Here is a 24,872-nt window from a genome sequence, read left to right on the forward strand (position 1 = left end):
TCCCTGCTTCCTCCATTCTTGCCCCCTTCCCATTCCCTATATGTATCATCATTCGCTTATCAGTGAGATTATTCATCCTTTGTTTTTTTTAAGATTGGCTTATCTCACTTAGCACGATATTCTCCAACTTCATCCATTTGCCTCCAAATTCCATAATTTTATTCTTCTTTATGGCTGAGTATATATATGGCATATATATACCACAGTTTCTTTAACCATTCATCAATTGAGGGGCATCTAGGTTGGTTCCACAATCCGGCTATTGTGAATTGAGCAACTATGAACATTGTTGTGGCTGTATCTCTGTAGTATGCTGATTTTAAGTCCTTTGGGTATAGGCCGAGGAGTGGGATAGCTGGGTCAAATGGTGATTCCATTCCAAGTTTTCTAAGGAATCTCCACACTGCTTTCCAGAGTGGTTGCACTAATTTGCAACCCCACCAGCAATGTATGAGTGTACCTTTTTCCCACATCCTCTCCAACACCTATTGTTGCTTGTATTCTTGATAATCACCATTCTAATTGGGGTGAGATGGAATCTTAGGGTAGTTTTGATTTGCATTTCTCTTATTACTAAAGACGTTGAACATTTTTTCATATGTTTGTTGATTGCTTGTAGATCTTCTTCTGTGAAGTGTCTGTTCATATCCTTAGCCCATTTGTTGATTGGGTTATTTGTATTCTTTGTGTAGAGTTTTTTTGAGTTCTTTACATATTCTGGAAATTATGCTCTATCTGAAGTATGAGTGGCAAAGTTTTTCTCCCACTCTGTAGGTTCTCTCTTTGCATTGCTGATAGTTTCCTTTGCTGAGAGAAAACTATTTAGTTTGAATCTGTCCCAGTTGTTGATTCTTGCTTTTATTTCTTGTGCTATGGGAGTCATGTTAAGGAAGTCTGATCCTAAGCCAACAAGTTGAAGATTTGGACCTACTTTTTCTACTATAAGATGCAGGATCTCTGGTCTGATTTCAAGGTCCTTGATCTATTTTGAGTTGAGTTTTGTGCAGGGTGAGAGATAGGGGTTTAGTTTCATTCTGTTGCATATGGATTTCCAGTTTTCCCAGCACCATTTGTTGAAGAGGCTATCTTTTCTCCATTGCATATTTTTGGCACCTTTGTCTAGTATGAGAAAATTGTATTTATTTGGGTTTGTGTCCGTGTCCTCTATTCTGTACCATTGACCTAGCTGTCTATTTTGGTGCCAATACCATGCCGTTTTTGTTACTATTGCTTTGTAGTGTAGTTGAAGGTTTGGTATTGTGATACCCTCTGCTTCACTCTTCCTGCTAAGGATTGCTTTAGGTATTCTGGGTTTCTTATTCTTCCAGATGAATTTCATGATTGCTTGCTCTATTTCTGTGAGGTATGTCATTGGAATTTTAATTGGAATTGCATTGAATCTGTATAGCACTTTTGGTAGTACGGCCATTTTTACAGTATTAATTCTGCCTATCCAAGAACATGGGAGATCTTTCCATCTTCTAAGGTTTTCTTTAATTTCTTTCTTTAGTGTTCTGTAGTTTTCATTGTAGAGGTCTTTCACCTCTTTTGTTAGATTGATTCCCAAGTATTTTATTCTTTTCGAAGCTATTGTGAATGGGGTAGTTTTCCTAACTTCTCTTTCTGAAGATTCATCACTTGTGTATAAAAATACACTGGATTTATGAGCATTAATCTTATATCCTGCTACTTTACTGAATTCACTTATGAGTTCTAAAAGTTTTCTGGTGGAATTTTAAAAATATGGAACGCTTCACGAAGTTGCGTGTCATCCTTGCACAGGGGCCATGCTAATCTTCTCTGTATCGTTCCAATTTTAGTATATGTGCTGCCAAAGCGAGCACAATAAGATTATTTTTAAAAGAAACCTCTCAGTAAATTAGGTATAGAAGACATCTTCCTCAGCCTGATTAGAAAAAAAAAACGACAGCTGATAAAATACATAATGGCAAAACACGGAATGCTTTCTACCTGTGTTAATTAGCTTTCATTCTTGTTACAAAATACCTGAGAAAACAACTTGAAGGAGGAAAGATTTACTGGGTCACAGTTTCGGAGGTTTTAGTGTATGGTGGGGTGGCTCCATCGCTATGGGCCTGGAGTGAGGCAGAGTGCTGGCAGAGAAGATGTGGTGCAGCAGAGCTGCTCACTTCACAGTGGCTGAGAAGTTGATGGGGAGGGAACTGGGGAGAAGGGCATGCCCCAAGGACCACTCCCCTCAACTGGGCCCCACCTCTCATATTTTCCATCAGTGATTAATCCATTAATAAGATCAGAGCTTTCATGATCCAATTACTTCCTAAAAACCCCATCTCTGAACACTGCTGCTCTGGGAACCAAACCTTCAACAAGTAAGGTAAGAGAGAAATTCCAGATCCAAAATATAACATCTAAGATCAGGAGTAAAGAAAGGAAGTCCACTCTCATCATTTCTATTCAATGCTGTATTGAAGGTTCTATCCCATGAAATTGAAAAAAAGAAAGAAATGAAAGTCATCCAGATTATAAAGGAAGAAGTTACACTCTTTATTAGTAGACTATGTGATCATTTACATAAAGTTCAACGAAATTTATTTTTAAAAAGGCTATTTGAACTAACAAGTGAGTTTACCAAGGTTGCAGAATTCAAAATCAATATACAGAAATCAGATGTATTTCTGCATGTTAGCAACTAATAGCATAAAATTGAAGTTTTAAAAGCAAAATATAAATAGTATCAAAATATCTGAAACACCTAGGGCTAAATCTGAAAAAAAAAATGTCAGAAACTCACATTAATACTATAAAAAATACTTCTGAGATAAATTCAAGACCCAAATAAAAGGAGAGAAGTACCATGTATTGAGGTAGAAGACTCAATACTGTTATCAGGTATCCCCAAAATGATCTACAGAGGCAAGGAAATTCCAAACAAAACCCCACCAGTCTTTTTGATAAAAATTGACAAGCTGATTCTAAAATTCATATGGAAATGCAAAGGACTTACCATAGCAAAATAACATAAAAAAGAACAAAATGTGAGGCTTAACACTTAATGATCTGAAGACTTATAAAGCTATAGTCATCAAGACAGTATGATATTAATATTAAGACAAATAAACAAATCCATGAAACAGAATAAAGAACACAGAAATAGAACCACACAAATAGGGACAACTGATTTTATTATTAGTATTAGAATTAGTATTAGTATTAGTATTAGTATGGAGGATTGAATCCCAGGGCACTTAACCACTGAGCCACATCCCAGCCTTGCCAAGTTACTTAGGCCTCATTCAGTTGCTAAGACTGGCCTCTAACTTGAGATCCTCCTCTCAACCTCCTGAGTCACTGGGATTACATGTCACTATACCAAGCAGGATAACTGATTTTTAATAAAATACACAGGGAATTTGGTGGTGAAAACATTCTTTTCAAGAAAAGGGGCTGAAACAATTTAACACTTACATGTGAAAAAAATGAACATGGATCCATATCATGAACTACAAAAATTAAATGAGGCATAGAACTATTGCTTCCTGACTGTGGTGTTCTGAGCTGCTTTCCCCTGCCATACCCTTCCACAATGATGTGCTGTCTCACCTCGGGCCCAAAGCAATAAAGTTGGTCATCTGGGGACTGACACCTCTGAAACTAAGGCCACTCAGACATAGGTACAATCAGATATATGTATTGTATCCTGATGAAGAATTATACCCAAAGGACTTAAAATCAGCATACTACAGTGACAGATACACATCAATGTTCACAGCTGCTCAATTCACAATAGCTAGACTGTGGAACCAATCTAGATGTCCTTCGACATCTAGGATAAAGAAACTGTGGTATATATACACAATGGAATATTACTCAATCACAAAGAAGAATAAAATTATGGCATTTGTTAGTAAATGAATGGAGTTGGAGAATATCATGCAAAGTGAAATAAGCCAAGCCCGAAAACCCAAAGACCAAATATTTTCCCTGATAATTGGATGATGATATATAACGAGGGGGGCGGCCAGGGCAGGGCAAGAGAAGAATGGAGGAACTTTGGATGGTATAGAGAAAAATGGGGTGGGAGGGGTTGGGGAAAGAAAGATAGTAGACTGAGACAGACATTATTACCCTGTGAACACGTATGATTATATGAATGGTGTGACTCTACTTCGTGTATAACCATAGGAATGAAAAGTTGTACCCCATTTGTGTACAATGAATCAAAATGCAATCTGTAAAAATAAAAATAAAAATAAATTATAATAAGTCATCAAAAGGCAGCCATGGATCTCTGCTACAAAGTAGTGTCTGATAAATACCTTCCACTGCCACCAGGAAGGCAGCACAGTTATTCTCTAAAATGAATAACTCTGCATTCAAGAGATTTTCAAAAGAAGCTAAGAACTAAAACAGATTAAGATGAACTGAAGACACAGAAAATCATTATGTTCACAGAATAAGCAGTTTTAGTCATTTGATGTTAAAATAAATGTATTTGGCAGTGATGTGCTGCTCTTACCAGTAAAAGAAAGAAAGAAATCAAGCAGGCAAGCAAGCAAAGACCCAAATGTAAACCCTAGGATGATAACACTTTAAGAAAGAAAAAAATAAGAGAAACTTTGTGACCCTAGGTTAGGTAAATATTTCTTAGATACCACACCACAAGTATAATCTGTGAAAGAAAAAAAGCTGATGTTAGACTTCCCCAAAATAAACAAGAACTTCTAAACTTAACAATAAGAAAACAACCCAATTTTTAAAAAGGGCAAAAAAATTGAACAGAAATGTTATGAAGGATACAAGATAACAAGCACTAAAAATACGGTCAACATCAATAATTATTAGAAAAATGCAAATTAAAACCCCAGTTTGTTTTTTTGTTAAATATTCAAAAGGCTGAAACAGCCTATCAAATCAAGTATTGATGCGAATAACAGGAATGCTCATACACTGATGATGGGTGTAATGTGATGGTTACAAAACAGTTTGCAATTTCTAAAAAGTTAAACATGTACCTATCATAATCATTGGATTCCCAGGCATTTATCCAAGAAAATGAACACATGTGTCCACAGAGACTTACCCAGAAATGTTCATAGTAGCTATATTTGTAATAGCCAAGAACTGTAACTAAATTCCATTAACCAGTGAATGAATAAATTACTATTTAACAATAAAACAGAATCAACTACTGAAAGATAAAATATTTCAGAATAATTATTCAGTATCAAAGAGAACATATTATATTATTGCATTCATATAAAGTATTAGAAAAGGCAAACTTGTCTGTAGTGACAAAAAGCAGACCAGTGAGATGGGATGGCATGGGGAGCAGCAGAGAGAAGAATTATCAGTGGGCTTTTTGGGGTAATGGGTATGTTCATTATCTCAATTGAGATGATGGTCAGGGGTGGGTGTTCATTTTAAATATGTGTACTTCATTATGTCACTTATATCTTAATAAAAATCTTTTTTAAAAAACCTAAGTGGTTGAAGTAATAAAGAAAAAAATAATAATTCATCCATGTATGTATTCTAAAGTCTAAGAATCAAGTGTAACTTCCAAAGACTTCAAGCCTGGATCACTTCAAGATGTTTTTATCCTTAAAAAAAGTCAGTAGGGTCCATCAAAAGTAACTACAAAAGTTGGGTGTGGTGGTGTATGCCTGTAATCCCAGTGATTTAGGAGGCTAAGGTAGTTGTATTGCCAAGTTAGAGGTCAGCTTGGGCAAATTATAAGACTCTGTCTTTTTCAAACTAAAAAAATTAATAAATAAAAAGGGTTATGGATGAAACCTACTGGCAAAGCACCCCTGGGCTCAATCCCCAGAATAACAACAAAAAGAGTGACTACAAAAAGCAGTGACCAATATATAAAACCTATATTATTTCCAAATAGGAACTGATGTGTTTTCTCCTTTTATATTAATGAAATCTAGGTACATTCTGGTAATTTAAATGTTAATAGTGATTAATATTAATAATAGTGATTCAGGCTGGGGATATAGCTCAGTTGGAAGAGTGATTGCCTTGCAAGCATAAGGCCCTGGGTTCAATCCCTAGCACTGCAAAAAGAAAAAGGAGGGAAATAATAGTGATTCATAGTAAATATTAATAGTGATTATTATATTTGCTATTATTGATATTCTTTTCTCTAGGTTCTAATTTTCCACTTTAATTTTACCATTATTTCATATCTGGTTTTGCTTATCAGACATGCCGTAAAATTCAGCCTCTTACAGTGTATGTTTCAGTGTTTTTTAAATACATTGCTGGGCGTGGTGGTACACGTCTGTAATCTCAGTAGCTTGGGAGGCTGAGGATGGAGGATCACAGTTCAAAGCCAGCCTCAGCAACAGTGAGGTGCTAAGCAACTTAGTGAGACGCTGTCTCTAAATAAAACACACAAAAAAGACTGGGGATGTGGCTCAGTGGTTAAGTGCCTCTGAGTTCAATCCCCAGTACCAAAAAAAAAAAAAAAATTATAAAATAATTTGCAGCACTTTGCAACCATCACCACTATCTAATGCCAGAGCATTTTCATCATCCCCCCCGCAAAAAAGAAAAAAAGAAAAAAGAAAAAAAAAAGCCCAGGGCCCATTAGCAATCACTCTTTTTCCCTTCCTAGTTCTTGGCAATTACTGGTCTCCTTTTTGTCTATATGTATTTGTCTTTCTTGGACATTTCATATAAATGGAAGCATATATGTGAACTTCTGTATCTAAATTCTTTGACTTGTTTTCAGGGTTCATCCATGTTGTAATATATATCAGTACTTTATAATACTCTATCATATGAAAATACCACATTTTTTATCCATTCATCAGTTAATGGGCATTTGGATTGTTTCCATGTTTAGCTATTTTGAATAATGGGGCCGTGAATATTTGTGTACAAGTTTTTGTGTGAACATGTTTTCAACCCTCTTGCATATATCCCTAAGACTTGTTGGGTCATACAGTGACTGTATGTTTAACTTTCTGAGGAACTACCTGTCTTCCAACAGTTCTCATTAGCATTGTTTCCAGTTTCTCTACATCCTTGTCAACACAATGTTATCCAGCTTTTTTATTATAGCCATCCTAGAGGCTGGGAAAGAGTATCTCTTTGTGGTTTTGATTTTCATCTCCCTAATGATTGGTGATGTTGAACATCTTTTCATGTGCCTATTATCCTACTTTAAATGAATTATCTACCCCAAATGCTTTTCATAAAAAAAGTTGGTTATAAGTTATTAATAAATAATGCATGTTAATATTCCTTTCTAATCTTTCATAAAATTATACTGCACCTGAGGTATGGAATGAGTTCTGAGCTATAAAATTTTTCATGCTTTTAAATATAAATTTCTAAAAATAAATAATGATATTATGTCATTAAGTCAAGTACTTTTTATTTCATAAACAGGAGTTAATAAAGAGAACAGCAGAATATTAAGAATATTTCAAAGGAAAAATCTTTACAACCCAAACAACATACTGTCTAAAGTAAAAAGAGAAAATAGTAATAATTCTTATCTTTTTAAAATACCATAAATATCATGACAGATTTATTACTACTTCAAAAATATGTGAGGACCATATCCATCACAAAAAGAGCTTACCATCTTCAATGGCATTTTTGATGGCACGAAGCCCATCTCTTAAGGCATCCTTGATTTGTGTGAGAGTATGCTTATTTGGTCCTTTGACCAACAAGGTGACAGAGCGAGGGTTAACACAGTCCTCAATAAAAGTGAACTTTTCTTCACCCTAAAGAATGACATAAGAATTTCAGGCTGGGGATGTAGCTCAGTGGTAGAGTGCTTACCTAGCATGTGTGAGGGCCTGGATTCAATCCCTAGCAACACACCCACACACACAAACACACATACACACACAGATATAAACTTTAATATTCAATGTGATTATGAAACCAAAACCTAGTTTATATTAGAATCTGTTCTTCATGTGAACTTTTCCTAAGCATAACTAAAAATATATGTAATAACAGATTGAGTTGGTATAGTGTATTCTTGGTTATCAAAAATACTCATGTAGCTTTGGGATTTTGAATTGGTGAATATTCATGAAGTGTGGAAAAGCATGATACACACTATAATCTCAATCACAAAATGGGATATTGTGTATGTATATGCACAACCTGGAGGGACACGTCCAACTAAGCTGCTTGTGACTAGATGACTTTGTTCTTTGCTTGTGTCTTTATTTTTCCTGTAATGCACACATTAACATTTAAAAAATAAATGCTATTTTAAAAAAATATATGTAAAAGTAATTAAGTTATATTTGAACTCTTAAGAAATATTTAGGTAAATAAATTGTAAAATATATCTTATGGGTTAGTCAGATCTCAAAATGCAAAATATGAATTAAAAAGCTATTTTTTTAAAAAAAAGGCTTAGTGTTCACTTTATCACAACTATTTTTAAAATTTTTTTTTAGTTGTAGATGAACACAATACCTTTATTTTATTTATTTATTTAATCTGGTGCTGAGGATCAAACCCAATGCCTCACACATGCTAGGCAAGTGCTCCACCAATGTACTATAACCCCAACCCTATAACAATTATTCACAGAAATACTCACTAGTGTATACTCATATACAAGACCAGCATGTCCCAAGCAATCTGCATTGAGGTCTTCAAGAGAATTCACAGCTATTCCACCACAAGCAAGAGAGAGTCTGGAATTATATAGTTTTGGTTATGAAAAGCATAAAGGCTAACATCTTAAAGATGAAAGGATCCAATACAGAAGACTATATAGTTGCTGTATTACATTATTTGGGGGGCAGTTTGATTAAGTTTTTTTTTTTCTTTTTTCCACCCCCCTCCCTGTTTAAGTTTTTAGTTGACAAATTATATGTATTTATCAGGTAAAACATGATGTTTTGAAATATTTATACACTGCAAAATGGCTAAGACTAGCTAATTGACAGATGTTTTATCTTTCATAGTTATCAGTTTTGGAATGATAACACTCTTAAAATCTAGCATTTTCAACAATACAGTGCATTATTAACTACAGTCACTATGTTGTACAATAGATCCTTGAACTTATTCTTCCTAATAGAAAATTTGCAATCTTTTACCTACATCTTCTAAACCCCCAAACTGCCCCGTCCCTGTTAAACTACCATTCTCCAATCTACTCCCACCCTACCATAGGGGTTTTAATCCAAGGGTGCTTTACCTCTGAGCTACCATCCTCACCCCTTTTAATTCTTTATTTTGAGACAGAGTCTCACTAAGTTGCTTAGGACTTCACTAAGTTGCTGAGACTGGCCTCAAAATTGCAATTCTCCTACCTCAGACTCCTGAGATGCTAGGATTACAGGTGTGTGCCTTTGTTATTGTTTTCTGTCTACTTATATGACCGACCACAACATTTTTAGACTCCACATGTGAGATCATGTCCCATTACACTGCATTGTTTTTAAAATCTATTTTTAAAATATGAAAACCTTCTTTGTACTTTAACAAAATTCTGGAGCAAGATAATGACCCTGATTTTCGACAGTTCAACTGTTTATTAAAACTAAAACAAAATTTGGAATTTGTACACTACTATTTTGTTCAACAATGTTTACTTATAAACTAAAAGGATTACACATGGAATAATTTCAGTTTGTTTAAAGATATTAGTATTATAATGCACAATCTTACCTTTCCATATTTCTCCTTTTTGCTCTGCGAAGAGCTACTATTCCATGTTTTGCAAGAGTATCTAAGGAAAATGGATCAATTCCCTATAATCAAATTAACACAAAAATTGTAAACATTTTTTTCTGTGCTGTATATCAAACCGTGCTAGGCAAGCACTCTACCACTGAGCTATTCTCCTAGCCATAAACATATTTTAAACCAGAATTTCTCAAACTTTTTGGTCTCAGTACCACTTTACACTCTTAAAAATTATTAAGAACCCAAAGAACTTTTGTTTATGTGAGCTATATGTGTTTATCATATTATAAATTAAAATTGAGAAATTTAAAAATACTTGTTAATCCACTAAAATAATAAATTCATTTTATGTTAACATAAATAATACTTTTTAATGAATTTTCTATACTTTCCAAAATGATTTACATGAGAATGATTTACATTTTTGCAAATCTCTATAATGTCTGTCTAAATAAAAGACAGGTAGATTTTCATATTTGTTTCTGCACTCAGTTTGGTATGATATGTTGTTTTGGTTCAGATACATAAAGAAACTCTGGTCTCATATAAGATAAAAATTGGAAAGAGAGGAATATTTTTAAAGCCTTTTCAGCCAGGTGTGGTGGCACATGCCTGTGATCCTAGTGATTCAAAAGGCTGAGGTCAGAGGATTGCAAGTTCAAGGCCAATCTCAGCAACTTAGGGAGGCCCCAAGAAACTTAGCAACTTAGGAGGCCCTAAGCAACTTAGTGAGACCCTATCTCAAAAAAGAAAAAAAGGACTGGGGATATGGCTCAGTACTTATGCACCCTTGAGTTTAATTCCTAAAAGCCTTTTCAGATAACTATGGATATTCTTCTCTGATACTACATGTATTATGGTTTAGATGTGAGGTGTCCCCCAAAAGCTCACATATGAGACAAGGCACATGTTCAGAGGTGAAGAGATTAGGGGATTAATTGAGTGGTAACTAAAGGCAGGTAGGGTGTGGTTGGGGGAGGCGGTTTATTGGGGGTGTGTGCCTTTGAGGTATAAATTTCTTATCTGGTGATTGGAGTCTCTCTCTGCTTCCTATTGTGATATCCTGAGCTGCTTTCCTCCATCACACTTTTCTGCCATGATGCTGTGCCTCATCTCAGGTCCCAAGGAATGGAGTCAGTCATCTATAAACTGAGACTTCTGAAACCATGAGCCCCTAAATAAACTTTTCCTCCTCTTGGTCACAGCAGCAAAAAAACTGACTAAAACAACACATATACCAGAACTCAACAAGTAATAATATCTTAAAAGTTGGTTTCAATGTGGAATAAAGGAACCATTATCACTGAACTTTTCAGATTCACATTAAAATTCATTGGTTTTCTTTTTTCTTTTCTTTTCTTTTTTATGGGAGGTTGAACCCACAGGTGTTCTCCCACAGAGCTACATTCCCAATATTTTTATTTTTATTTTGAGACAGTCTCACTAAGGTTCTGAGGTTGGCCTCAAATTTGCAATCCTCCTGTCTCATCCTCCTGAGACACTGGAATTACAGACATGCACAACTGTGCCCAGTCATTGGTCTTATACTTTAAGTGGATTATTTATCCATGAGTGATTTTGTAAAATACCGCATTTGTTAGTTGTTTATAAAATATTGATTCAGTATGTTAGACTCAAATGTTACCGACTGGCAACAAACACTGTCAGGTGTTTCCCTTGAAGTGATAGGATTGCTTCATTCATTTCTCAGAAAAATCTTCCAAATACCCAAATCTAAATAATATAGTTTGTCTATCAGTCATACTTTCAAGTGAAAATGGCTTTTTATAAATAAAAGTAACTAGTTTCATTCACAGCTCAATCACACAAGGGCTTTCCTTCAAGACAACCACCACATTTTGGTATGCAGCAGAAGTACTCCTTGTGTGCTTCATATTTTATCGCACAAGATTTATAAAAGAATGAATTAAAGATCAAAATTTAATAAAATTTACAAGTTTTACCACTTTATCAAAACATTCTTAAATGAAATTGCCTTTGTTTTCTGCAAGAGTGTGGTGGTGTGGCAATAAAGACGATGATAACTATTACAGTAGTTTGGGGTTGCTGCCTTCATTTGTACTAAGGTGCTGGCAGTTTTATCTGCATTGCTTTTGCACCATCATTGCAAATGTCAGTACAATGTAAAAGGGATTAGTATTAATATGAAAATAGTTTTAACTTCAGACTCCCTGTAAGGGTCCATTAAAGTACTTTGAGAAATACTGAAGAACGTTTACAAATAATTAAAATCTAAGTGTTTTTTCCTCACCTTTTGATTAATGACAACAAATCCTTTATTGAACTCAGCACAGACTTTCTCTTTCAGGTCTATTATTTTTTGTACTCTATCTTCAATAAATTTCCTTTCAGCTTTTACCAATTTCTCTTTTTCTTCTGCAGTCTTATAAAAAAAACCAGAGTTCACCTCTCTAAAAAATTAATAAAAACAAGCTAGTAAATACAGAGGGAAAAGAAGTCAACAGAAGAACATATGAGAGGCAAGAGATTTAAAAACAATTTTGGAAAAAAATAGTTTAAAAATTTATAAAGAGAAATTATCACTTACGTTTTTTCATATTCCAGTGACACGTTGCAAGTAAGGATAAATGCATCTTTTACTTGTTTCTTCATATCTGGATGACGGGCACCATGATCCAAAACTAATCCTCGGATCAACCTATTAAAACATGCAGTGTTTCTTACTTTGAATATATGCTCTAAAATTTGATATAAAATTAGAATTATACTCAAATTTATAACAAAACAGCCAAAGCACACATTGTTTGCTTCTTTGTGAAAACTTCAAATCTAACATATAATTAGTAAAATCAGGGAAGAGAATCTACTTTAACATAGTATGACTGTGAAGTCACAATGAAAAGTCAAACCAGAATTATTCTCTAAGTTATCAGCTCAAAAACATGACACAGCTGATCAAGTAATGAAAGGGAGGCATAAAACGAAGCTCTTAGGAAAATTTGTTCAGAATAATTACATGAAACAACAAAAAATTATTAACCTAAATATCTAACAATAGGATATTGCTCAGCAAATAATGACCCAACTATTTGATGGTCACAAACACTATGTAACAGAGTTGGGCATAGTGATGCACACCTTAATCCCAGTAACTCAGGAGGCAGAAGCAGGAGGATCCCAAGTTTGAGGCCAGCTTGGGCTACATAGAGAGACCCTGTCTCAAAATAAAAAATTAAAAGGACTGGGGAAGTAGCTTGGTGGTAAAGGGCCTCTAGGTTTGATCCCCCATACAATAATAATAATTAATAATAATAATAATAATAATAATAATAATGTACAAAAATATTTATAGGATAGTTGATAATCACAGAATGACATTTGCATTTAAAGCACAACTGTAACTATCCTTATAAAGAAATAAGCATCTAGGGCTGGGGAGATAGCTCAGTTGGTAGAGTGCTTGCCTTGCAAGCACAAGGCCCTCAGTTCAATCCCCAGCACTGCAAAAAATAAATAAATAAATAAATAAAAATAAGCATCTTGACATTAAAAAGGAAAAATATAAGAACCCTAGGCTTTGATGGTAGGAATACAGATAGGGTACTTTTTTTGTTTGTTTGCCAAATATTCTTTCTAAAGTATATATTTTTATAACTTATAAAATTGATTTACACATACTTAGGGGATGACATTCCTACTTAAGAATCTTTTATAAAGCCAATATTTGTTACACCTTAAAGAAATTATTTTTAAATAGTTCAACATAATTATAAGGCAGTTTTCAAATGTTTAATACAACTAGATTACTACAACTCCTAACTGAATGAGATGTTCATTTCAGAAGAAACTAAACATTCAATGTTCTTCACTTTTCAAGACTTCATGCTCCCTCTCTCCTAGCTCTCATCAAGTGACCTTGTTTCCTTGAGAAAATAGAAACGCTGTTCCATCACTACCTCTATCAGTTCTGGGGCACTTGAACCTGGACCTCCTACAGCTGTGAATGAACTATTCATCCTCCACTGTAAGGTTAATCTCTCCGCTGATTTACTGAACTCCATCTCCCCTCTCTGTGCCTGCACTGTCTCCCATATCAATTCTTCTTTCCTATTGGAACATCCTTATCAGCGTCTAAACTTGCTATGATAATTCCCATCTTTAAACCAAAATTATTCTTCTCTATGAGCCCCATTCCAGTATTTTCTTCTATTTCTTTGCTCCCCTTTGCAGCTAAACTCCTCTGACTTGTCTAAGTTTGCATTTCCACTTCTTCCCTTACATCCTCTCTTGAGCCCACCTGCAATCTGACTTTCATCTCTATCTTTTTACAGAAGCAGCTCTCATTAAAGAAACCAAAAAACTGTTTTCCATATATAACAATCAATTTCAGTTCATAACAACAAAGTTAAACTTTCAGGAGCATATGACAAAGCTGTTCATTCTGTCATTAAAATACCTGCTGATTTTGGCTTCAAGGGCACTCCTCTCTCTTGGGTCTCCCACTTCAGTGACTACTGCTTTTCAGCCTACTTTATAAATCTTCACCTTTTCAAAATCTGAACACTGGAATTCCCAAGCCTCAATCTTTAAACTTCCTCTTTTTTCTGTTTATATTCACCTCCCAGATGATCTCGTTCACTCTCATGGCTTTAAGTCACCTATATACTGATGATTCTCAAATATACATTTCCAGTCTTATGCTAAACTCCATATATCACACCAATTTCCTACTCAACATCTCCACAGGATACCTAACAGCCATCTTTTTTTAATTTTTTTTTTATTGTAAACAAATGGGATACCTGTTGTTTCTCTGTTTGTACATGGCGTAAAGGCATACCATTTGTGTAATCATAAATTTACATAGGGTAATATTGTTTGATTCATTCTGTTATTTTTTCCCTTCCCCCCACCCCTCCCACCCCTCTTTTCCCTCTATACAGTCCTTCCTTCCTCCATTCTTGCCCCCCTCCCTAACCCTAACTCTAACCCTAACACTAACCCCTCCCACTCCCCATTATGTGTCATCATCCACTTATTAGCGATATCATTCGTCCTTTGGTTTTTTTGAGATTGGCTTATCTCACTTAGCATGATATTCTCCAATTTCATCCATTTGCCTGCAAATGCCATAATTTTATCATTCTTTATGGCTGAGTAATATTCCATTTATATATATACCACAGTTTCTTTATTCATTCATCAATTGGTTCCACAATCTGGCTATTGTGAACTGAGCAGCTATGAACATTGATGTGGCTGTATCTCTGTAGTATGCTGATTTTAAGTCCTTTGGGTATAGGCCAAGGAGTGGGATAGCTGGGTCAAATGGTGGTTCTATTCCAAGTTTTCTAAGGAGTCTCTTAAACATAACATTCCCCAAAACGTTTCTCCAAACTTGTTTCTCTCAGTCTTCTCATTCTCAAGACATGGCATCTCCACTTTTCTAGCTGATCATGCAAAAACCCAAAAGACATCCTTGACTTTTATTTCTGTCCCATTCCATATGGAACCATTACCAAATCCTATTGCCTCTTCCTTCTAAAATATGCCCTGATCTAAACGATTTTCATTTCTAACCTGAACTATAATAACAGATTCCTAATTGTTCTCCTGTTTCTTCCCCTCCCTGACCTCCCTACTTGCTCCAAAGTGTATTCTCCACACAGCTACAGATATCCTTCTCAAATGTAAATCAAGAACTTGCTAACCTCAGTAACAGTAGGCTAATTTGGACCAACCCTACTAACGAAAACCCCCAAAAAATGCTGAATTAAAAACCAAAACTTGGCAACACTGTACAGCTATAAGATAGTAAATTAATAAACCAAAACTAAAAACAAAACAAAACTTCAAGAGATAAGTAGAGAACTGCAGGTACTTTCATTCTAAAGTTATTTAACAAGCCTTGCAAATATGAACTTTAGTTACAATAACTTCAGAATGAAAATGGGACAAAATTAAAAGCCCAGTGAAATTAAAAGTCTAATAGATCTTCTTTACATTGGATTTGAAACCCAAAGGGCTACATACTCAGGGTTATACAGAAAGATGAACTAGAAATAATCAGTCCTCACATGGACTGGCAATAAGAATTCGTATCAAATGAATATGCCAAAAAAATCCCAAGCTATAAATGTAAAGTAGTCCCTGGGTTCCCAACATCAGCAAATATAAATCCTCTTTCCAGAAAGGCACCTTCATCCTAGGTCTCAAATTATTTCTACAAATACTTCTTTCAAACACAATGAATGGCACATATGAGCAAGAACTAGACAAATACAATCAACACCTGAAACAAACCAAAACTTAAGATATTATAATTATCAGATATAAACTATATGCTTTAAGGAGTTTATTTAAAGGTAATTTTGGGAAGATCTCCAGGAAACAGGACACCATAAAAAGTGACAAGGCAGATTCAAGGAAGAATCAAATACAACTTCTATAGTAAGTGCATAAAGAAATACACACAAGCACACACCACCATTATTAAGCTTTTAACAAACAAGCTAGGCACAGTGGCACATGCCTATAGTTCCAACGCTCAGGAGGTTGAAGCTGGAGGATCACTTGAGCTCATGAGTTTAAGACTAGCCTGGCAACACAGTGAAACCTTGACTCAAAAAAATTTTAAGGGATCAACACACATGCAACCATATGTTTAAAAAAAGGATGTTATAATATTTATGGAAGCACTATTCATAAAGGTCAAAAATTGAAAACCACCTAACTGCCTCAAGAGCAGAATGAATGAACTGCAAGAGTAACAATAAAATACTAAGGAGTAATGAGAATGAATAATCTACTATACATGGAACAATACAGATGAATCTGACAAACAATACTGAATGAAAAAAAGTCATATACAAAAAAGTACCTACTTTATGATTCCCCTTAGACAAGTACAAAACAGGTAATATCAATTTATGCCATAGAAATACAGGTTACTCTTGAAAAATAATGGCTAAAAGGGAACATAAGAGGGGCTTTGAATATTCTTGTAGTTCTGTTTCTTTTATGAGTGCTAATTATACAGATATATTATAAAATTCATCAAGCTATACCATTATGACAGGTACACTTTGCACTGTTTTTCCCTTTTTATACTTCATTATAAAGTTTTTTCTAATCAAAGGATTTATTTAAAGATTAGTCACTGTTCAACAGAAAATTATTGAATAAATCACTACAAAATAAATCATTACAAATTATACAAATAATTGAATATGTAATGTAACACAAAAAAACAAGAGAGAAGTAAATGGAAGACAGAGGAAGAACATCAAGCATACATTTAACTGAAGAAAGAGAATAGGTAACAGGGCAGAATAAAGATTTCAGAAAGTAATGAATGTGAACCAAATAAAATACATCAAGAAACCTGGAAAATAACAAGCAGAACAGACAAAAAGAAATCCACATGTACATACATCATAGTAAAAGTGTAGAATACAAAGAGAAATATCTGTGTATTAGATAATTAAAATTTTCCTTAAAAACAGCTAATTTCTTAAAAGCAATAATGGAAGCCAGAAGACAGTATAACAATACCTTCAATCAGCTCAAAGAAAATGCTCCTCAACTTACAACAAAGTTTCATCTCAATAAAATCATCAAAGTTGAAATCAGCCAGGCCTGGTGGTACACGCCTGTAATCCCAGCAGCTTGAGAGGCTGAGGCAGGTGGTCAAGGGTTCAAAGCCAGCCTCAGTGAAAGGGAGGCGCTAAGCAACTCAGTGAAATCCTGTCTCTAAATAAAATATAAAAATAGGGCTGGGGATGTGGCTCAGTGGTCCTGTGCACCTGAGTTCAATCCCTGGTACACCCGCCCCACGCTCAAAAAAGCCAAAGTCGCTAGAGGTCCATGTGTAGGTGTTCCAGTTGAGCCCAGATCCCCAGAGGGCTGGGGATGTAGCTCAGTGGTAGAGCACTTGCCTAGCATGTGCAAAGCCCTGTGTTCAATCCCCAGTACTGAAATACACACACACACACACACACACACACACACACACACACAAACACACACATACACCCCTCAAGGGCATTAGAAAATATTTTAAACAGCATAAAAATTATAAAACCACATATCAAAATTTAAGGAATGCAGCTAAGTAATACTTTCAGGAAACTTTAAAGCCTTAAATAGTTAGTATATTAGAAGAGTGGAAAGCTGAAAATTAATGACCTAAGTGGCCATCTCTATAGAAGCAAGAACTTGGTGTAGTAGCAAGCAGCTGAAGTCCCAGTACTTAGGAGGCTGAGGCAGGAGGAATCACTTGAGCTCAGGAATTCAAGACCAGCCTGGGCAACATAGTGAGACACTATGTTTTCTCAAAAAAGAAAAAAAAAAAAAAAGGAAGGGGGTTGTTGAGGAAGGAAGGAAGGAAAGAATGAGGTAAAAAACATACTATAGAAGTAGAAAATTTCCCCAAAAAAGTAAAATAAATTAAATAATAAAGAGAAAGACACTATGAAACCAAAACCAAGCCAATCCCTGGCAAAACTTACCAAAAAATGAAAAAATAAGGATTATCCTGCAAACAGGATTTTTATGAATATTTTATGACAACTATTTGAAGATTTAGACAAAATTGCTGCATTCCTGGAAAAACATTACTTAATAATATGGTTCAAAAACAAATAGAAAACCTAACTAGTCCCAAGAGAACTGCATGATTAATCAAAACTCTTTCCACAAAAATATCTTCAAGAAAACAATCAGACTTCTTCAAAATAATTGTCAAAGTAAAAAGTGACTGGCAGGGCTGGGGTTATAGCTCAGCGGTATAGTGCTCACCTAGCATGTGTAAGGCACTGGGTTGGATCCTTAGCACCACATAAACATAAATAAATAAAAATAAAACGTGTCTACCTACAACTAAAAAAATAATTTTTAAAAAGTGACTGGCTCATGGTAGTTTCCCAATTAGTGCATGTTGAATGAATAGACAAATGTCAAGGTAAAGCAACTAATGAAATTCATGAAAGAACATTTGATGAAAACCAAATATTCTAGAACCTATGTATTGTCAAAATTTACTGTGTATCTGTTCCTGATTTATGCTTCATCTCCACTATTTCCACCATGAAGAGATCAATAGGGTATCCTGGTCTTCTAATAGCCAAAACAGAATCCACCACAGCCTGAAAGAGAAGTGAATGAGGACAGTTAATTATTTAGACTACCAAAAAAACCCACTGGCCCTCATAATCTATCACCATGATAAACACAGAAAGGGCTTCAGGCTTCAAAATATAAGGCAAAGCCAACAAGTGCCACTTTACTGTAGACACTGACAAAAAAAAAAAAAAAAATCAATGGATACTTTAGAGTCTAAAGGAACTTCAGAGATCATCAGGTTCAAGTCCTTTATTTTATAGATGATGAAACTGAGAGAACTTAAGAAATTGCAGTTTTAAAATAAGGTCTAACAGTAGCAGAGCCAGGACTAGAATTCAGGACTCTGTTATTGTCAAACCACTGCTATTTCTGCCACACTAACACTATATAACCTTTCCCACCGAAGGACCCCGTAATAGAAAAGGAGTGAATGTAATCTAATATATGAACTCAAATTTGCTGCCTATAATAATATGCCATTTTAAGCCTCATGTTTTTCCATGAAAAGTTTCCAGGTCATGCCACAATATTTCAGTGTGAAAATAATGCTTCCACTCAAAATGGTAAAGTAAAATTGACACTCCAGAAAAACTTGTCTCATTTATTTTCCAATATATCCCCAGGGCTATGCAATTTGAAAAGCAGAGCACAACACATCTTATTGTTTAGCTCAGAAAAGAATAAGAAAATAACTGATTAGGAGTATTAAGAGCTAAGCTATAACCACCCTAAAATAGAAATAAAACAAAAAAATATATCTTAGAAAATTTTACCTGAGGTAACATAATTCTTAATTGTGGCACTTACTAGGGAATAAGACAAAGGTCACTGGATAGTAAGAGCATACGTGATTTTACAGCTCCAAAAGAAAGTGGTGCTTCTGCACAGCAAAGGAAACTATTAGGAATGGGACAAAATCTTTGCTAGTTACTCTTCTGACAGAGAATTAATAACTAGAATTTATTTAAAAACTCAAAAACTTAACACCAAAAAACCCAATTAATAAATGGGCAAGTGAATTAAACAGACACTTCTCAAAAAAAGAAATACAAATGGCCAACATATACATGAAAAAATGTTCAACATCATTAGCAATTAGGGAAATGCAAATCAAAACTACACTGAGATTTCATCTCTTTCCAGTCAGAATGGCAGTCATCAAGAATACAAACAATAATAAATGCAGGAGAGGATGTGGAGACAAAGGAACATTTCCCACTGTGGGTGGGATTGTAAATTAATACGATCACTATGAAAATCAGTATGGAGGTTCCACATGTCCCAGCTATACCATTCCTCGGTATTCATCCTAAAAAATTAAAGTCATCATACTATAGTGATGCATGCATACCCATGTTTAGAGCAACACAATTCACAACAGCTAAATTACAGAACCAGCCTAGGTGTCCATCAACAGATGAGTAGATAAAGAAAATCATATATATATATATATATATATATATATATATATATATAATGGAGTTTTATTCAGCCATAAAGAAAACTGAAATTATGTCATTTGCAGGAAAATGGATGAAACTAGAGATTGTTTGGTTAGCCAAAATAAGTTAAACATATTTAATAAAATAAATATGTTTCCTCTCATGTGGAAGCTAGAGAGGAAAAAGAAAAAGAAAGGTGGGAACAGGGATCTCATAAAAATCAAAGGTAGATGAATAGAGGAAAGAGAACAGGGAGTGAGAAGAAGATGGGAGAAAGGGAGGGAGAAAGAAGTGCTGGGGAGTGATATTGGCCAAATTATATTGCTATATTGTGTGCATGTATGAATATGTAACAATAAATTCCATCATCATATACAACCACAATACACCAATAAAATATGTGGAAAGAGAAAAAAAATAAAGAAAATGGCTGCCCTAAATAGACAGCACAAGATCTTGAGCCACGTGAGTACTCCAACAGAAAAAAATGCAGCTGTTTCTTCTGACTCTGCTCAGCAAGAAATTGTCTGATTTTAATCAAATTTCCCACATTTTTTCCTATTGGTAAGGAGAATTGAGCAGAAACAACTCAGGTGTTCCAGTCCATCTGGCATTTGTATTTCTCAAATTAATAAGATAGCAGTCTGCTTTGTATCTCAATGTCTTATGAGTTTGGTTACTATGAATTCATCATTCCTGATAAATCTAATATAGTCAATTTTTAGAACTGCAAAGCTGGGGAACAAAAATGATATCATCAAATGATAACATTATAAAAGCTTTCTTAAGGTATCCAGTCAATCTTGTTTGTATATTACATATGTTCGTCCTTTAGAAGAAAGCAAAGCAAATATACATTTCCCAAATGTGAATATTATATATCAGATCAATCATGCTTCATTAAAGTGGTAACTTTAACTACAAGGCATATTGCCAAAACAACTTCCTCATGTATCACTCCATATAACAAAATACAAACCTGTAGGTTTAGACTAGTGTACTATTCACAGGCTTCCAAAGGAGATAATCTACAGACAGACAACATCCTACCAACTTTCAAGTCACTTCTGCGTTAATATAACACTTTTGAAAAATTACAACTTCTATTCTGACCAATCAAATGTTGTCTATACATAAGCTTGTAAACATTTATCTCCCTATTTTGTTGTGCGTTCAAGAGAATCACATGGAAATCTTGGCTGCCTTCTAAGAAAAAGAAAATATCATCATGTGTTAGGCTATACTTATTCTCAATACAAGTTTAATCACATACCTCTGTTAACACATCAGCCAGTTCTGCATGAACTTTCGTTCGTAGAGATGTTCTAGCCACATCTAAGAGGACTTCTCTTTTCATCTCCTTTATTACTTTAACTTCTTCCAAAACCTCAAGTGCTTTTATCTTTGCAGCTTCAAATCCTTCTGCTATTATTCTAGGGTGCAGGCCCTATTACATCAACATAAAATTTTAAACTATGAAGTAAATTATTGAAAGGCAAGATAACTATCCTCTCCTATTAATATGCCTCAAAAAGGAATGTTACCCACATTAATGCCACTAAACATAATTGTGCATATGTAATTTATAAAAGTCACTTTTTATTTCCAAAAATCATGACTACATTGTCATGTGGTGTCCTTCTAAATGAGTGTCAACAACAACAACAACAACAAAGGGTCCTTCTAATGCTAAGTAAAAGAACCAGCAATGATTTAGAAAAACGTGGTAGATAGGGGCTGGGGAGATAGCTCAGTTGGTAGAGTGCTTGCCTCACAAGCACAAGGCCCTGGGTTCAATCCCCAGCACCGTAAAAAAACAAAAAAAAACGTGGTAGATAAACAACACCTTCACTCAGCGATCAAAGTTAACATCACAGTAATGGGATAGATAGGCATCATGTGCCTCCTGATAAGATGCATTCAAAAGAGCACAACAGTGCTTTTGTGATATTCCTGCCAAATATTAATAACCTGAGTCTAACTGTGAGGAAGCAGACAAATCCAATTAAAGGACTTTGTATAAAATAACTGGCCTATAGTCCTTAAAAGTAGCAATGTCATGAAGCATAAAAAGGCAGCTCAGGAACTATTTCAGCTTAAAAGAGACTAAAGGAACATGACAACTGAATGCAATGCGTGATCCTAGATTTTCTTTTTCTGTAAAGGTCACTATTGAAAGCAGTGGTGAAATTTGAATAAAATATGCAGATTAGATAATAGTACTACATGAATGTGTCAATGTTATTATTAATTCCATTTTACATAATTATACTGTGGTTATATAAGAGAATCCTTTATTATAAAAATGTACACTAATACTGAAATAGATTATATCTGCAGCTTAACTCAAACCATTTAGAAAAAGATACATACACTGATATATATTAGTTCCTCTGATATACAGTACGATATATGTGATATGTACAATGATATATATTATTTCCTCTGACATTATAACATTATGTTATCTATAATTATATGTACACAATTCATACGTTATATATATCAGAGCAAGGCCAAGGATGGAGAAATTATAACACTTGGAGATTATGGGTAAAAAGAACACAGGAATTCTTTGTTAACATTCTTGCAACTTTTCTTTAGATCTGAAATGGACAAAATAATTTTAAACAGTATTATTTATTATGAAAAATAATAAATTTTGTGAAAGCTGGCACAATTTCTAATTCATTCCTTTGTATCACTCCTATAATATTTAAAAGTTGATGTTAATTGAGCATTTGTGCTGGGCACTATCCTAAGGGCTTTACATGAAATAATTAATTTTACACTCTCAACGACAGTATGAAGTGGGTATTTATTATTCCCACTACACAGATGAGTGACCTAAATATAAGGGAATAATGTGATTTGCCTTAGATTAGCTAGTTAAGTGGAGTCATGTACCAGGGAATGAAATTGACCAAATTATGTTGTATGCATGTATGAGTATATAATAACAAATACCAATAACAAGTAAAATTAGTGTACCAATAAAATTTTTTTTATAAATGTGGAGCTAGGATTTATACCCACGAGCCCTGATCCTAGAGCCTATACTATTACCATTTTCAAAAATATCCTCAGTCCAAGACTTCACAATTGCTCATCTGGACTACTAAAACCTCTGATCATGACCCCCTTAAAATGTCCCCAAATGTTTAAAATGCCAATATGACCATGCCAGGTGTTACTATATTGATATGTATAGTCTGTTCAACACAAAATAAAGCACAAGTTTCTTGGTTAATGTACTGCACACCCTCTGTGATCTGGTTCCCACCTCCTACAACCTCTTCTGTTACCATCCAAATCATTTTAAACTCCAGCAACACCAAAATGCTTGTTGCTCTATCCAACACTATGTATGTTGTTCCTTCTGTATGGAATGCCATTCTCCTCCATCCTCACTCTTTCATCTGACTTACTCCATCCTGAAAATTTAGCTCAATTTACATCCTCCAGTGAGTTGATTTCTGACTATGATGGGTTAGTTTAGGATAGCCCTCTCTCCTCAGTGTTCCTACCATATCCTGTGCCCGGCTCTATCACCATACGCCCAATTTCATGATTATGTCATCTGCCAGTATCTCAAAATAAGCCAAACCTTATTTTGTTTGGGTGCCCCTCTTCCACCTATGCTCCAGAGACAACTAGCCTCATTCCCAGGTCAAGGAATGGATCCTGATTAATCAAGTTGATTCCCTTTAAAATGGTTATTGATTTAGAAAGGGCATAAGACAGAAGTTGGCCCAACCACACAAGAAGTAGTATTTATATTCCTTAGTTGTGTGAATGGTTTCCTCTTGCCCTCCCCTATTGAGTATTATCAAGAAGCAAGTAACCCTGATTTCCTCTGGCAGTCCTACACTCAAGATAAAAACAAGCAGGCCATATAGCCTATCTCGTAGAGTGCCTGCCTTCCCACTCCTTGGCCTATACCCAAAGGACTTAAAATCAGCATACTACAGAGATACAGCGACATCAATGTTCACAGCTGCTCAGTTCACAATAGCCAGATTGTGGAACCAACCTAGATGTCCTTCAATTGATGAATGGATAAAGAAACTGTGGTGTATATATATATATATACACACAATGGAATATTAATCAGCCATAAAGAATGATAAAATTATGGATGAAATTGGAGAATATCATGCTAAGTGAGATAAGCCAATCTCAAAAAACCAAAGGACGAATGATATTGCTAATAAGTGGATGATGACACATAATGGGGGGTGGGAGGGGTTAGTGTTAGGGTTAGAGTTAGGGTTAGGGAGGGGGGCAAGAATGGAGGAAGGAAGGACTATATAGAGGGAAAAGAGGGGTGGGAGGGGTGGAGGGAAGGGAAAAAATAACAAATGAATCAAACAACATTATCCTATGTAAATTTATGATTACACAAATGGTATGCCTTTACTCCATGTACAAACAGAGAAACAACAGGTATCCCATTTGTTTACAATAAAAAATAATTAAAAAAAAAGATAAAAACAAGTCTTAGGATAAAACAGTACTATGAAAGGAAGAGCGAAGAGACAGAAAGGTTCCAGGTACTTGATGACTAAATAAACTTTTTAATCAACTAAACTTGGATCCAGCCTTATCTCTTAATGTTCTATTATGAGAGCTTAATAACTTCCTCATTATTTAAGTGAG

General features: G+C 34.8%; 1 protein-coding gene and 1 non-coding gene across 7 annotated transcripts in view; both read right to left on the reverse strand.

The window, feature by feature from the left end:
* Cct6b (chaperonin containing TCP1 subunit 6B) overlaps positions 1-24,872 on the reverse strand; it is a 59,027-nt gene that overhangs the window by 13,896 nt on the left and 20,259 nt on the right. For 5 of the 6 annotated variants that reach the window (XM_047544490.1, XM_047544489.1, XM_047544488.1 and 2 more), the window contains 7 exons: positions 21,487-21,660; positions 18,691-18,794; positions 12,236-12,346; positions 11,939-12,098; positions 9,649-9,731; positions 8,570-8,666; positions 7,583-7,730 (listed from right to left, as the gene is read on the reverse strand). In XM_047544490.1, the coding sequence (XP_047400446.1) occupies positions 7,583-7,730; positions 8,570-8,666; positions 9,649-9,731; positions 11,939-12,098; positions 12,236-12,346; positions 18,691-18,794; positions 21,487-21,660 (877 nt within the window). The remainder of the gene's footprint in view (positions 1-7,582; positions 7,731-8,569; positions 8,667-9,648; positions 9,732-11,938; positions 12,099-12,235; positions 12,347-18,690; positions 18,795-21,486; positions 21,661-24,872) is intronic. The other variant, XM_047544487.1, reaches the window with a different exon arrangement.
* LOC124981442 (U6 spliceosomal RNA) lies at positions 1,738-1,844 on the reverse strand. Its single transcript, XR_007107968.1, has one exon. It is a non-coding gene; the product is annotated as a U6 spliceosomal RNA (small nuclear RNA).

This window comes from Sciurus carolinensis, chromosome 3 (assembly GCF_902686445.1).
Source record: "Sciurus carolinensis chromosome 3, mSciCar1.2, whole genome shotgun sequence".
Taxonomy (NCBI): Eukaryota; Metazoa; Chordata; class Mammalia; order Rodentia; family Sciuridae; genus Sciurus; species Sciurus carolinensis.